The sequence below is a fragment of the Neophocaena asiaeorientalis genome, unplaced genomic scaffold (assembly GCF_003031525.2).
Source record: "Neophocaena asiaeorientalis asiaeorientalis breed wild unplaced genomic scaffold, Neophocaena_asiaeorientalis_V1.1 scaffold197, whole genome shotgun sequence".
Lineage (NCBI taxonomy): Eukaryota > Metazoa > Chordata > Mammalia > Artiodactyla > Phocoenidae > Neophocaena > Neophocaena asiaeorientalis.
In genome coordinates this window covers 507,524-524,359 of record NW_020174703.1, presented here as the reverse complement: position 1 = coordinate 524,359, position 16,836 = coordinate 507,524, and the positions used below count along the sequence as shown (strand labels likewise).

The 16,836-nt window shown below is 38.7% G+C and overlaps 1 protein-coding gene across 2 annotated transcripts in view; it reads left to right on the top strand.

Moving 5' to 3' along the window:
* The first annotated feature begins 573 nt into the window (after positions 1–573).
* The window catches only part of PROS1 (protein S), a 57,604-nt gene continuing 41,341 nt past the window's right edge, over positions 574–16,836 (top strand). Inside the window, exon 1 of one of the 2 annotated variants that reach the window (XM_024759244.1) lies at positions 574–853. In XM_024759244.1, the coding sequence (XP_024615012.1) occupies positions 778–853 (76 nt within the window). In that variant the 5' untranslated portion in view covers positions 574–777. The remainder of the gene's footprint in view (positions 854–16,836) is intronic. The other variant, XM_024759245.1, reaches the window with a different exon arrangement.

Below are 16,836 nucleotides of genomic sequence, written 5' to 3'. Positions count from 1 at the left end.
AAGTAACATTTCAAATGCGCTTGCCTAAGCAAAAAAAAGCAGAGGTAACGTGCAAAAACCAAAAACGAGCTGTTTGAAGGTGATAGAATTTGATACATTCTCTTTTTTCCCCAAACATTTTTTTTGCTATAGTTCTTTTACGCTATAAATTCAAGAACAAAACAAAAATGTAGACAATCAAAACTATCACATTTGATTCCATTATCTCTGTTCTCTGTAGCCTTCCTAGAGTTCTCATTTCGCTTCTAGGTTTTGGTTAACATCTTCATCCCCAATGTCAGTCTCTCAAGATGTTTTCCTTCTAAGCCAGGTCTGAGTCCTCAAAGTATTCTTGGCCACTCAGCCTTCCACTCCGGCTCGCTGGAGGTTGTGTTTTGCGTGTGTGTGTGTTTTACTGCGTTTGCTTCCCCTTTTCCTTGGCAAACTTCACATTGCGGACACCCAAACGAAACGCTGGAGTTTGGGAAAGGGCGAGGAGGATGTCTCGACAGTGTTTACTAGGCCTTCAGCGCTGTCCCTGAGCCCTGCCCCCAGCTCCGAAAAGAAAAGCTTCCAGGAAATGTCCTTGTTATCACTTCCCCGTCGGGCTGGGGGCTGGGAGCGGGCCGTCCCCTCCGCCCCCGGCTCGGCTGCTCCGCGGGCGCTCTCGCTCGCAGGCGCCGCCGCGCCGCAGTTTTCAGACAGCGGCGCTCCAGTCGCAGCCCCGCGGCACGCCGAGCGCAAGGGTCCCCGCCGCGACGCTCCACCGTCCCCGCCCGCGCCTCCGCGCGCTTCGCCATGAGGGTCCTGGGTGGGCGCTCTGGGGCGCTGCTGGCGTGCCTCGCCCTAGTGCTTCCCGTCTTGGAGGCGAACTGTGAGTAATTAATAGCGTCTTGTCTTCTTCTCGCAGCATTGCCAACTGAACTCCGAGCCCTGCTGGGAGGATTTTCTTTTCTAGGGCTGCAGCCTCCTAGAAAGTTTCCAGCAAGTGCTTCCATCATCCGTGGATCTAGCGGGCAGTGTAATGGTGGAGGCAGGGTCAATAGTCACCCTGCTCTGGGAATCAAGTGTTGCCCAACAGGACAGATTCTAGAACACGAGTGATACTAAATATCAATGAAGGAATTAGAACACGTACCCATTTGCCCCAAACAGTTGAAGTTCCCAGTCATAGGACAAGGATGAGCACATTACAGTATAAAAGTAGAGGAAAGTCAGCCCACTCTGTCTTCTCTTTGTACTAGCTCCTGTCCCCAACCAGCACCCCCTGCTGCAACCTACCTCCGCTCTGCAGTGCCTGGACTTTGAGCTTGGTTTCCTTATCTCAACATTGACACACGAATTATTTGGGGATGAGTGCGGGTTTGCGTAGCAGTACGGAGATGTCATTTTTTTAACCTTGAAATCAAAAGGACTGTTAAATATTGTAGTTCTCAGATAATTTCGTACTGAGGATTTTTGACGGAGTGCCACTGATCTGAGGTCGTCGCATGAGTTCTTTGTACTTTTATCTTTGTGTTTCCTGTTCTTTATGTTCCCATGCCTGGATTCAAAGCAGGATATTGAGTTCTCTCTCTCTCTCTCTCTCTCTCTCTATATATATATATATGGATATCAAGGCATTTAGTACATCTTAGTTGTCAATTAGTTTGTTCTTTAAAGGTTAAGCATGCTCACTGGTGAAAAATGCTTACTTGTGCTATGTTTTATTCTCAGGAAATGGCATGGGAGAGATAAACTCTGAATTACACCATAGCTTTTAGATTGGTTAAAGCTCCAATGTAAACTTTCCAAAGATGACAATGTCAGGAGACTTAAGTAGGAATTTACTAACATTCTACTAGGTTTATTAGTTTTTATTGGTTACAGATCAGGATGAATGAGGTGTTTTAAAATTCTAATTTAAAGGCTAAAACAACATTTGTTGATTTTATATTAAAGACGCACAATAGCAGAATTTCAACATACAAACCTCTATCATTAAGCCTATATATAGACCACATACACTAACTCATTAGGTATATAGTTCAGTAGGACAAACAAGTATTTGTCTGATAACCAGTGTTTTTATTTTTTAAAATATTTAGTTGTTTATTACACACCTGCACTTCTGACCTAGTATACTATGAACATTATATTATGTATATTTAAATGAGTTTTTAAAGGATAAAGTCAAAATAAATCTGAACAGTAGCACTGGTGTTTTCTTTCTGTACCTTAATGAATTATCTTGTACACTCTCCTGGAATGCAATCATTCCATTTTGGAAGTCACTAAAATATTCTACCAGAATGAAATGAAAGTTCATGAAAGTGAACACCAACAAAAAAACACTGAAGAGAGAAAAGAACATTTGGAAATGGAGAGAAAAAATAATCACAGAGGGGATAATTAAAACATGAAAAACTACTGGGTCTAAATAACTGGTAAATTGTAATCAATATGAAAAGACTAACATAGGAAATAATGTGAACATCACAGGGCAAGATGTTGGGAATAACACTTAAACATATGGAGTATGCTCTCATCACAGAAAGGTTTTTATTGACCCCTACACAGACTGAGACAGCTTCCCTATTGGGAAATATGATTTTAGAGTGTACAAGTGAAGCCAACAAAATACAGAGAATGCATCCTCCAGAGCCAACCATGACCTTCCCATCCATGGGAGCCTAGAGTACATTTCCACTGATAATCATTTATGGACTGGACGGCCATGCATTGTCCTCGCAGGGGTCTGCTTGTTGAACTCTGTACCAGAGAACAAGGTTGTTAATTGTGCTTACAGAGAAATATATGGGTAAATACATAAAACATGATAAGCAGAGAGAAGAAAAAGGCACAAATGGCTTGCTACACGTACTGCTTGTCACCACAGGAATTTGCTAAGCCCTTTCTTTTTGTAGAGATTGTTACATGTTCATGGAATCTAGGCAGAGTTAAAAAGTGATGTGTGTGTCTATGTGTATTATACAGAGATAATCAAACCATACATATGGAGAAATCTTGTTATATATAGACACTGATAGTGTATATAACTTAGTTCTTTAATTCTAGTTTAATTGGATTAAAAATAATTTCTGGTTTACTGATGAGAAAACCGAGATACAGATGGAATGTGTTTACTCCCTAAGATGGTAAATTTGAGATAGAATTAGAATTCCAAATATTTGATTTATTGTTTAGTCCATAGAAATACAGTCACTATTTAAAGAAAAAGTTTAAAAATCACAGCTTTAGGTTTGAGAGAGTTGAGAAATCATCCAGTTCAACTTTTTTGCAATTGTTCAGAGATGTGAACTGACTTTTCACACATGCTTGTATCTATATCTGTATCTATATGTATATGTGTATATATCTATCTATAGATTTAAAAATTATACTGTCTATATATTGTATACCACACTAAAGGCTGTGTGAAGAAAAATAGAAGAAAGGGGATGTCCCCTTTGGCTGTGCTAATTTGGCCCTTTCCAGACTTCCACTTCTGCTTAGGTGCAGTCTACCCTTGACATTACTGACTCATATTTTCCTTCTCTTTTTTGCTTTCCTCTTTCTGGAGAGATTTTATCAAGCTTATGTTAGAGTTGGGGTTGGTGCTGGAAGAGTTAGAGACGATATCTGATGTACAGCATCATCATCATCAACAACATCATCATCAACAGCAACAACAACACGCTATGCTGTATTCTCTTGCCATTAATTCTATCTAGGATATACAGTCATGCTTTTCATAATAGACCTTTTCTGTCCACCAAGTTCAATATCCTCTTTAATAGCTAAATGATCTATATGCATATTTAAACTTTCAAAATACTGTGAGAAAAAATATGAGAAGCCTGATAATACATATATTAATCTTTAGCTACAAGCAACAGTAAAGACTCTTGCTAACTAAAGCAGAAAGAAAGAAAGAAAAAGAAAGGAAGGGAGAAAGAAAGGAAGGAAGGAAGAAAGGAAGGAAGAAAAAAAGAGGAAGTAAGAAAGAAAAATAGAGGAAAAGGAAAGCTGAGTGGATTTATTGGAAGACCTACTTAATGGCATGTTGAATAACCAGGCCTAGGGAAGCCAGGGATTTGGGCATTTAGGTGATCTATATAGTGGGAACTCATGTGCTCACTATGTGAGGAGCTGCCATCAGATGACTCAGTTCTAACTGCCTTCTAGTTCTGTGCATACCTGTTCATGATTGAATTTCTTAGAAGAGGGAGCCTGATTATTTTGGCTTAGCTTGTTTCTGGAGTCCTGTGGTTGACAGCTCAGTAGAATCAGGTGGAGTGCCAGAAGGACAGCTCCCACAAAGGAATGGATCTTGGGAAGGAAGCAGAAACAAGAGAAGTCTACACATTCCAATTACTGGCTGTACAACATACACACATGCCCTTCTTTCCATGAACACCATTTGAAAAACATTTCAAATATAATGCAGATATTTCTAATATAATGCAAATAACTAATGTACAACAGAAAGGACCTCCTCTTCAAGAGATTCCAGTCACCACACTCAGAGAGGAAGGCTCAAGGCTACCATTTCCTAGTTTAGTATCACCAGATGATGTCCTTGCCTCCTCTAGTTCTGTCACAATTCTGTGTCAATGTGCTGTGCTCTATGGATGAAATGATACATTGTAGTATACCAACACATCCTATATTCCAGAAAATAATTTTAAAAAGACAAGCAAGGGAATACAGGTACTGGCTTTAGGGCTTGCCTGTCTCTCTTGGTTTGAAGCTAGAGCTGGTATTTATGACTTCTTCCTTCACTACCGAATTCATATGTCCCCTGCTTTTAGGCAGTTCCTCATGTTTGATCTTTTTGTCTACTCAATGAGATGTACCACACCCTTATTCAGGAAGAACCTGAGCCCTGTTTTTCCCACCTATGGATGATTGTATCCATCTCTTCTTTACAATTTCTATTGTGTATAGTAGTCATCCTGGAGAGGCAACACTTCTAACCCTGATTTGTATGTGGCAACTACACTATTTTGCCTTGATTATTGTCATTCCAGCATAGTTCTCTCTTTTTTTCCAACAGGAGTAAAGAACTTGAAATGGCTACATAGCAGTCTTAGCTTCTAATTCAGTGGAAAATATGTTAGGTGCATATTGTGAGAAGAACCACAACTGACAATCATTAAGTGGGCCATTCTGCCCCCTTTTATAATTAAGAACCTACCTGATATGGGGCTATCCACTTGGAACACAAATATTCTCAGCTCTGGGGCAATTCTTGCCCAAACTTCCTTGTTTCTAGGCCTAAGATCTAACTCTTTACAGGTCTCTGAACAACTGGACAGACCAGTTGTAACTATTGAGAAAGTAGCAAAGATTCTGATCTCTGATAATTTCTCATTCTAAGCAAAATGGACAATGAGAAATAACTGCTTATCTGTCCGCCCCTTGTGAAGGTTTTATTTCTCCTGTGCTCTTCAGGATCACCCTTGAGAGAGGCTGTAGTTCATTTCTGGCTGTAGCTTTGTAGCATGTCTACCTCTGGCTCATGTTGGTACATCACACTGAGGTATCTTTTCCTTTTCATTCTTGGTTGTAGGCCTTTCCTCATGAGTCCATAAAGGGAGGTGGAGGGAGAGGGAGGGAAAGAAGTCAGGAGAATGAGAAACTGGCCCAGGCCACTTAGTGGTGCTTTAGGCTCATCCCATTCATACCATTTGAACATTTCACAATTGAACTGTGTCTCAAGAGTACCCTGATGTCCTATGGACCATTTAAGCCCAATTAGATCTGATGAGTTACTGGCTCGGCTACATGACAGACTGTTTGAAATGAACTTTGAACTAGCTAGAGAGCATTCTCTTATTCTGGTTTCCACCTGCACTTGGCAGCTTTTGGACTCATAGTAAAAAGCTCAGAGTAGAACATCTAAAAGTGGAATATGCCTCAAAAATAAGAGGTCCATCAAAATCTATTCTTCCATCTTAGTAATGGACAGCCAGGTATATAACAACTTGTTTCTCACTTGAGCAGGAATATTCCGACATGACCAGATTTTTTTTTTGTTTTTTGCGGTACTCGGGCCTCTCACTGTTGTGGCCTCTCCCGTTGCGGAGCACAGGCTCCGGACGCGCAGGCTCAGCAGCCATGGCTCACGGGCCCAGCCGCTCCGCGGCATGTGGGATCTTCCCGGACCGGGGCACGAACCCGTGTCCCCTGTATCGGCAGGCGGACTCTCAACCACTGCGCCACCAGGGAAGCCCGACATGACCAGATTTTTGCTGAAAATAGTTCAGTGCTCTTAGGCCTGGGGAAGGAATGAGAAGGAATCACAGTTTTAAGATTGAGTCTGATTGGGCCTATAGTTTCAGGACAGAACTCCCTTTATCAACTGAGCCCCATAATCCTCAATTCTGAACAGCATACCTTAGATCTTAGGTGTTTTGATCTTAGATCTTAGGCATCTAATAATGAATAAAGTTTTGAGAGTCTCTTTCCTTAGTGCAGTTACCCAGTACATTTATTTTGCTTTGGAGAAAACTAGGAGAAAAGTTTACAGATGCTTCCTCAAGGGCGTCTTTCTTCTCCTTCATTCAAGAGGTTCTGTATTCATCCACTAATTCGACTGGTAATTAAGGCGAGGTGGTGATTTCTTTGTATTGTGACTATACAACCTCTATTTGCTAACCCAGAGAGTTTGGGGTGAAAAACTCAGTGAAGAATTTGTGGGTTGTCTTTCCATCTAATTTTGGGGGAGCTTTGCCTGTTAATCCTTTCTCCAAGATTTGATCACTGACTTTGATTCAGGTCAGTACAGGCTGCTACCTAAGCTCAGCCACCCAGGTTCCTCCCATCCCACCTGAGATCTGGGAGCCCATTTTCATTGCAGCCCCTCCCAGCAAGATTTCCTACCTAGGGAGAACAGCCAGTACAATGCTTTTTAAAAATTCTGGTGATTTCTTCAATAACCTATGATAGTCATGAAAATATATTCTTTTCTTCTGTTAGGGAGTAGGGTGGATAAGTGAGGAGGTGAACAGGTAGGAGTCACATGAACAATTCAAGCCAGAACATCTGACTCCTATTCTTTCTTTGATATTATGTCAGGGAATGTCTGGCATTTCAGTGTTTTTCAGTGTGTGCCAAGATTTTGTCTGTGATAGCATTAGCTAACCAAACCAGCTGTTAGAACTGAAGCTGGGGCTCTAGCTAGCACATGGAACAAAATTAGCAATATTAATACATTCAGCCTAATTCAAAATCATATATGCCTTGAGTATTAGTTTTCTATTGTTGCGTAACAAGTTACCACAAACTTAGCATCTTAAAACAACACAATTTATTATCTCACAGGTTCATAGGTCAGAAGTCCAGGCACAAGTTCAGGGAGCTGCTCCAGGTTCTCACATGGATAAAATCAAGGGGTCCACCAGAGCCGAGATCTCATTTGAAGCTTGGAATCTTCTTCCAAACTCACGGATTATTGACAGAATTCTGTTTCTGGCAGCTGTAGGACTCAGGCCCTCAGCTGCTGAAGGCACCCACAATTCCCACCATGTGATCCTCTCCACAAAATGGCGGTTTGCTTCTATGAAATCAGTAGGAGGCATCTGCGGCTGATTTTTGTCTCTTCTATTTCTGAAGTCTGAACCTGGTGTACAAGGCTCATGATCTGGAAGCTTCCAAATCTTTTCCTCCAAATGAGCTTTCCCTGCCCCTCTTCTGGAAAATGGTCCTTCTCTGTCCTCTCTCCCTTGTGGTCTTTCCATATGCCAGTCCTCCTTTCCTGACGCGCAGGCTCAGTGGCCATGGCTCACGGGCCCAGCCGCTCCGCGGCATGTGGGATCCTCCCGGACCGGGGCACGAACCCGCGTCCCCTGCATTAGCAGGCTCACCATGTGATCCTCTCCACAAAATGGCGGTTTGCTTCTATGAAATCAGTAGGAGGCATCTGCGGCTGATTTTTGTCTCTTCTATTTCTGAAGTCTGAACCTGGTGTACAAGGCTCATGATCTGGAAGCTTCCAAATCTTTTCCTCCAAATGAGCTTTCCCTGCCCCTCTTCTGGAAAATGGTCCTTCTCTGTCCTCTCTCCCTTGTGGTCTTTCCATATGCCAGTCCTCCTTTCCTGACGCGCAGGCTCAGTGGCCATGGCTCACGGGCCCAGCCGCTCCGCGGCATGTGGGATCCTCCCGGACCAGGGCACGAACCCGCATCCCCTGCATTAGCAGGTGGACTCTCAACCACTGCGCCACCGGAGAAGCCCAGTCCTTCCTTTTGAAAGACTCTTTCTCTTTATTGTCCTCCCCAACCATACCAGGTGATCTGTCCTTAGCTTTCTTAGACTTTAGGATATTTTATAAGATTTTGTTCCTTTTTTTTTGGATCATGGATTGATGTGTGATAAAGGTTTCTAAGGTCTTTACTTCCCCATTTATATTATAGGGTAATTTAGAAAATTGATATTTTCTTGGTGCTATTCTCTAATATTTAAATATATTTAGGGCTTTTTTTTCATTCTTTTGCTTTATTGTTTATTTTATTCAAGGTATAAGCTGAAGTACTCTGTCTTATCTATGTGTTTTATGCTTTCACTAGAACTCTCTTATTTTTAGAATTAATAAAGGAGAAAATTAGCACATTATTGAATATAGGCATTAGTTTAAATTTTTCATAATCTTATGTTAATTAGGGTAAGATATGTTATGGTGTGATAACACTTTAATCCACAAATCTTCAAATTAGTCTCCAAATCACTGAATCTCAGTGACTTAGTAAAATAAGAGTTTATTTTTTAGTCATGTAAAGTTCAATGTGGTTTGTGTAAATCTCTTACATCTCTAGTTGTACCATCTGGAACACATGGCATCCAATGTCCCCACAAGAAAGGAAAGAAATGGAGGAGGCGTATTTGTTCTTTTTTAAATTTTTTTAACATCTTTATTGGAATATAATTGCTTTACAATGGTGTGTTAATTTCTGCTTTATAACAAAGTGAATCAGCTATACATATACATATATCCCCATATCTCCTCCCTCTTGCATCTCCCTCCCACCCTCCCTATCCCCCCCCTCCCTCTAGGTGGTCACAAAGCCCTGAGCTGATCTCCCTGTGCTATGCGGCTGCTTCCCACTATCTGTTTTACATTTGGTAGTGTATATATGCCCATGCCACTCTCTCACTTCGTCCCAGCTTACCCTTCCCCCTCCCAGTGTCCCCAAGTCCACATCTGCATCTTTATTCCTGTCCTGCCCCTAGGTTCTTCAGAGACATTTTTTTTTTTTTTAGATTCCATATATATGTGTTAGCATACGGTATTTGTTTTTCTCTTTCTGGCTTACTTCACTCTGTATGGCATACTCTAGGTCCATCCACCTCAGTACAAATAACTCAGTTTCGTACTTGTTCTTAACCATCTTAGCGTGGAAGTAACAAAACTCACATCTGCTTCCAATGCAAGGAAGCACATGGAATATTTGGTCAGCATTGTCTCTGTTACAAACATTTTTCCTCCAAGGTTAAGATTGCTGTTTCTTCCTCTAAGAGAAGCACAACTACTTGTTGCCCATTTAACCCTTTGGTGATGTATATTACACAGTGTAAGGTTGCTTTAACTACCTGAATAAAATTTGTGATAGAGAGAGAGCATAATTAACATGCCTACGAACAGACCAGCCGATGACTTAGTATAATGACATTAAGTTGGTTATTAATGTGGCAGCTTGAAAAACATATTGTAGCAGTTGATATTGAAATTATTCCTATGGTGAGAACTGTTATTGTTTTAGAAATTGCCTTGAAAATGGCTTTAGATTTAGAAAGTAAAGTCCACAAAACATGGTCTATAGCTTTACTATTCAAGTGTAGCCCATGGACCAGCAGCAGCATTACCCGGGAGTTTATTAGAAATGAAGTATCTCTGACCCCACTTCAGACCTACTGACTCAGCATACGCATTTTAACAAGACTCTCAGGTAATTCCTACACTTCGAGTTTGAATCATTCTGGTCTGTAAGGCCATAGCAGAGAAGATAGATAAATGATTCTGCATAAGAAGTGAACAGAAATTTGCAGGGGTGGTAGTAGACAGTGGCCAGGGACAGAGAAGGGGAGAGGATGTCAGAGAAGGGAGGAAAGAAGCTGAGCCCCATGGCAGGAGAACGCAGCTGTAGGGAACGTCTTCAGTAAAAACTTATTAGATGTGAAGGTAACAGAGGACCTTTAGGAGCTGGGGTTTCTAAGGCTAACTTTAAAGTGCAAACGTTGCTTTAATTTTTTAATGTTGCAGTTTTGTTTTTTCTAAACGCAATAAATTGTTATTAGGTCCAGTATGGGGAAAACCCCTTCATTTATATTACATTGTTCCAAATATAGAAATTGAAATCTCCAGGCTTGAGGGAAAATAAAATAAGGATAATTTATCCACATAGATTCTGAGTCTTTCTATGGAGGAGTGGTAACACGAACCGGCTCTTACTGGTTCTAGGACATTAGCATAATTCTTCTTAGTCCTCTGGTCCATTTTTTGGAATGGACTTTAAAAGGACACATTCAAGAACACTGGCTTTTAAATCTCCATAAAAATGGTAAAATTGTAACTTCTTGCAATTATATGATATCTTCCATCTTTCAAAACAGCATATTTGGTATTTTCTCATTGAGTTTCACAGCTATTCTGTGATGTACCTTCCCGACTTTAGGAAAACATTACGTTTTCTCTGCCTCTGTTTAAAGTTATCACCCACTCTTTCTCTTCCTATTCTCATTTGCTCTTCTTGAAGAAATAGTTTATTCTGGAGGTCTCCTCTCTTCTCACCCTCCCACTGTATTGGGGACTGAGAATGTTAATGGTGATCCTATTGTTAAACCAACTGTATACATTTTAGCTCTCATCCTAAATAATAGTAATTATTATTAATAACTTCTTTGCAACATTTGACACTTGAAACTTATCCTTTTGAAATTGACCTCCTTTTATGTCTATAAGCATTATCTTCAAATTTTCTTTCTCTCTCTGCATATGTATGTGTTACTAATTCTATTTCTGTCGTTTTGATGATCTCTCCTTTTCCATAAATGTTAGAGTTTCCTAGGGTTCCATTTGACCTTCTGTCCTTTTTGGACATCATTCCTCAACTTAAACTACCAGCTATATCCTACTATCTCCTTACATTTTTAAACCATTCAAGTAATCCACGCTTAATATAATGTGCTAAAAAAATGCATCTGTAGTTTCACTAGCAAGAGACCTATGCTTTATATTCTTCTAAGCCCCTTTGTCTGTGTATATACGTTCTTAGAAATTAAAATATATAAGCGAAAGAATGGAATTTTGCTCTACATATTATTTGTAACTTGATATTTCATCTAAAAATGATAATTGTTTTTATATCAATAAATTAAAATCTATGTCACACTTTAAAGTAGATTTATAGTTTTCCTTTATATATGTTCATCATAATATATTTAACTAAAATCATATTTTTGGACATTTAAATTATTTCCAATGTTATGTCCATGTTCATTTCCTCAGTTTAATGTCCTAGCGATTGAACTGTTAGCTGAATATCTAAAGAGTGTGCCTATTTTTTTTTTTTAAACTGGTGCAAAATCTTACTCTCAAATGTAATGAAAAATTCTAAAAATATCTACCCAGGGGAAAAACACAATATCAATAACAAAATACAGGAAACATCCAAAGGGAAAAATCATCTTGGCCTGTGGTAGACAGCCTCCAAGGTGGCCCCCAATTACTGTTTTTTTTTTTTAATTGTTTTGAAGTACAGTTGATTTACAATGTTGTGTTAGTTTCTGGTTTACAGCAAAGTGATTCAGCTATATATACATATATATACATTTTCTCTCATATTCTTTTCCATTTTGGTTTATTACAGGATATTGAATACAGTTCCCTGTGCTGTACAGTAGGACCTCGTTTTTTAATCCATCCTATATATAACAGTTTGAGTGCACCTATTTTGAAGGTTTTAGACACGTTGTTAGATTTCCCTTGGGAATCTGATTTTAAAAGTAGATTTTAAGTGTCTGATTCCTCTCATCTTTGCCAACATTGGATATTAACTTTTAAAATCTTTGTCAGTGTGATAGGAATGAAAAAGGGCTGACTTTTTGGGGGGTGGGGAGTAGTCCATTCTATTTTTCAGTTCATCCATTAAGTTTTTTTTTTTTTCTTTTTTTGCGGTACGCGGGCCTCTCACTGTTGTGGCCTCTCTCGTGGCTCCAGACGCTCAGGCTCAGCGGCCATGGCTCACGGGCCCAGCAGCTCCGCGGCATCTTCCCGGACCGGGGCACAAACCTGTGTCCCCTGCATCGGCAGGCAGACTCTCAACCACTACGCCACCAGGGAAGCCCCATCCATTAAGTTTTTTATTTTGAAATCATATTTTAGTTCTCTAATTCTTTTTCATAGCATACTTTTGTTTTATGGATGCCAGGTTGTCTCAATTTATTTAGGATATTAGTTATATATTTTTTAAAGTTATCTTCTGTGTCTTCAATTACCTTTATTTCCTTTGGAGTCTGTATGTTCCTCTTGACCTTCTCTTTCATGTTATTAATTTTATGCAAATATCTACTGATTTTTAGCTGTTATTTCATATTTTTTGAAGACAGTCCTAAGTTGATTAGATTGACTAGGTAGCTGGCTTAGGGTTCTACTGTGGTTGTTGAGGTCTATTTTTCTAACAGGACATTGCTTTTGGGAAACTTGTTATCAGTCCTAGGTAACTGGGCAGGCTTCTCTTTAGGACACTTTGTGGGAATTGGTCGAGGGCAATTGTCAAGGTAAGGAGGACATTGACTCTTTGAAAATAACTCTTTCTAGTTGTGCTACTAACCTTCTCCCACATGGTATGTGTTAAATGCACCTTTCCTTATTACTTGTTTTCTATTCCTCGACTCCTTATCCCAATCATTTTCTCTCCTTTCCTAAGTTATCATTTTACTCCATTGTTATTTAGACTGTGTCTTATGGCCTTTTAGAAAGTCAGCAGGGAGTTCTGAAAGGCTGGTAGAAATTATATTACATTATAAACTCCTACTCGATGCTTTACGAATATTCCAAATAATCTCATTTCCAGATCAGCACTTAAAAAATAGTAATATCCTAAGAGTCAAAAGGGAAGCCATTAAGATCTAGAGTCTTTCTAAGCCTCTCAGTGTGCTTCAGACTTGCTTATTGGGGAGATCTGGGAGATGTTGCAGGAAGTGGGGTATTGCAGAATTAGGCCAGCTCTCTTATTGTTGCCTTTTGCTTTTCCAAACGTAAATACAGACACAGGCCAGTGAACTAATTATATTAATTGATGCCACCCTAACAAAATAGGTCAAATAGAACAAAAACAAGACATTTACTGTGCTGTAACCTCTTGCTACGTGACATCGAATCAGATAGTGTTTTGGTGTCCTGATGTGTAGGAGATAAAAAAGACAAAGCAAGCTGACTACATGAATATCTTGCTTCACATCCTAAAAAGAGACCTCCCATTGTAGCCTCAGAAAGTGTAGCCAGTGTGCAGTGTAGGGTCTAGAGAAGAAAAGACAGGGCTCTAGAAATTTCCTCTTCAGACCTTACCAAAATCTGAACTCTGAATTCCTTCAAAAGAAGTACCTTAATTTATCACTTACCAAGAACAAACACATGACATAACAGAAATGGACAATGTAGTTTTTTTCTGGGTAATAAGCTGCCTGTTCTATCTTTTGGGTAGACGTATTTGTTGTTTTGGAAGGAATAACTATTGAATAAAATGTACTGCTTTCTCTCTCTACGGCTAAAGCAAAGGTTTAATCTTTGGGGAGAATTGGTTAGAGTGTTTGATTTACTCTTTTTTTTCCCCTAGACTAGGGGCTGTAAATTAGTTAAAATTAAATCTTCAAGTAAGGAGAGGTCCGTTTCACTTCTGTTGTGGCTGAACAGTTCAAGCATTGTTTCCCTATCCATTCATTGATCTGTTCCAGAATGGGGGTCAATGGTCACATTTTTTAATGACACTGGCTTTCCTACTTCTAAATAAATGCCAACCCTCATCCTTTCTAATCCAAATGTTATAGAACTCACCTTTATTTGTGCAACATATAATTCACAGGTTATATCCTCTTTTTGTTTCCCAGATTTAAACCTATGCAGACCTACCTCTTATGATATTTGATTCTCTTAAATTATTTCTCATCAGCCTATTTATTGCTTAGTCCTCTTGAAGGACAAAGGCATGGTTCACCTTTACAGAATACTTTTTCTAAAGTTTTTCTAACCCTTAATATAATAATATGAGAAGAAACAGTTGCTCAGCAGCATAGTCCTCAGTACTAAACAAAATGTGAAATGTAGAGAAGTGCATTAGGTAGTATATTAGATCTCTTTTAAAAAAATAAACTTTACTTTTAAAAGATTGAAGTATAGCATACATACAGACATCGCATTTATTTCTGAAGGCTAACACAAGCTTTTCTTAAAGTTGGTAATAAGTATGTAGGCTGATGAATGCCTAATTAAAAATCTATTTTGATTTTTTCTTCGTCCTTGCAACTTCACATTTTTTAATATCCCTCCTCAATTATAAATCTTCTGTGGTATAAATCTTTATGATAAAAATGAAAGATTTTATACTTAATTAATATGTGATTATTTAAAATAAAATTGTAAAATAAAAATCCCATCATTATTAACTAATGGTTTTCCTATATCATGGGATTCTATTTTTATCAGTCTTTTTGTAAGCAAAACATGCCATTTCAACAGTTGAGACATAGGAGGCATGTCTCAGAGTATTATCTAATTGTTCTATTTGTACATTGAATTCCATTTTCCCTGACCCCATCCTACAGTGAAGAAGAAACAAAGATTCAAACACTCTGCCAAGCCAAATGCTAGCCTAAAATTCCCTTCTCAGACACATTCTTTTAGGGACAGTTTTTCATTCTTGGGATGCCAAATAACAAGGGCCAAAAGAGAGACAGAAAGCAGAATTTAAAAAGAAAAGAGCTCTTGGAGGGAGGAATGTGAGAACCATCTTTGCAAAGACAAGAGAGCAGAATGGAAGAGATTCAGAGGATGAACTATTCTAAAGCTTAGACCTCCTCCTCTTAGACCCACATCTGACTGATCAGTTTTGGACAACCTGCAGCTGTGTGGCCCTGACCCCTCTGAACAGAGGGTGGCAAGCTTGGACAACTAAGTGGGAAAGGGGCTTTTAACATTTTTCATTAATCCTTGACCAAGGTCGAAATGAATTGAACTGTGAGGGAATTTTCCTGTGAGTAGAGGCAATGCTAACCCCACTATCCTTATGACAGATGCTTAAGTGAAGTACCAACAACAATAAATTACTTTCTGTTATATAGTCAAATTTATGTTGGAAAAAAAATTGATCCCCACAGAAAATATTGAAGGGAACACGTGAAGGCTGTGAAGACAATTTCATAAAAGAATTCTAGTTAATGTTTGCATAATGGTTTATGTTATTGACATAATTGTTCAACTTCTATGGTCACTGTTCAGATTGTTAAAAAAATCAAGCAGATTCAGTCATATTTCTAATCTTGAAAGACTCATAACTAAACATTATAACCTAAAATTTGAATCTGAGTATAACACTTTTCAAGCACATAGTTGTGTTTTCACAAGGACTTTCTTGAAAAACTTCTTGATCTAAAGAAGTGAAACAAATAATTAGAGACAATGTGGTAATGTAGAAAGAGAATGGGTTTTGGAGGCAGGCTTGATTGACTGTTCTCAGTTGTGTGAACTTGGTAAGATTAAACTCAACTTCTCTGAGTTTCAGTTAATTCATGTGTATAACAGTTGTGATAGGATTAATAGGAGATAATGCAAAAAGAGCATTTATGTGCTTATGGTGCCATAGTTATTATTATGATAAATTATGGAACTTTTTAGACATTCCTGCATGTCAGCAGGGTAGATATTTTTGGGCAGATTGACTTTGAGCCAGCTGATAGAAACACTTTGGAACATATATTTGTCTCATCCTACAGTTCTGTAGTTCTTAGCTTGGATCTGTGATATCACGTTTGTATCTTTTTGACAAGGAATAGTAGACTCCTTTGGAAGCACACTCTGTTAGATGGATGGATCTTTTTTATAAAGGACAGTAAATGTCTTATTTAAGATACCAAACATGTCCACTACACAACCACGTAATTAATTTTTTTAGATCAAGTACATTGTGAGCATTTAAGTGGCAGAATACATCGAAGAAAGAGTGTTGGACTAGGAGGATGGGTACATTTAAATTCCTGTCCCAATAGCACAACTTTGTAGCTCTATGACCTTGATAAAACCATGTAACCTCTTTTAGCTCCAATTTCTTCAGTAGAAAAATGGGGATGATAATTCTGTCCTGTAATATATTTCATTATTTATGTGAGGATCAAATGAAATCATTAATATGCACTTTGAAAATTTTTAAGTGTCATGCCAATTGGAAGTATTATTGAGGTGAGCCCAGATGAACTAAAACATAAACGTTCAAATTCAGGCAAAATTTATTTAGACAAAATTATTTTTTAAATTATTAGCTTCATTATCCTTTAGGTCAGAGGTATAACAATTTTCATTTTAATATTCCTCTTATCATCTGAGACAGTGAAACTTCTGGGTAATAAGCTGCCTGTTCTGTCTTTTGGGTAGACGTATTTGTTGTTTTGGAAGGAATCACTCTTGAATAAAATGTACTCTCTTTTTTGAAAAACAGCAGCAAATAGTAATGGATGGTTGCAGTTCTGAGCATTGGGATGCCTGTGATCTAAGTTGTACTTTTGCTATTTATTAGCTTTATAACTTAGAGCAAATATCTTGACCTTGAAATATTGAGGTCATCTCATTTTCATCATCTCTGAAATAATGGAGGTTACTTTGTTTCC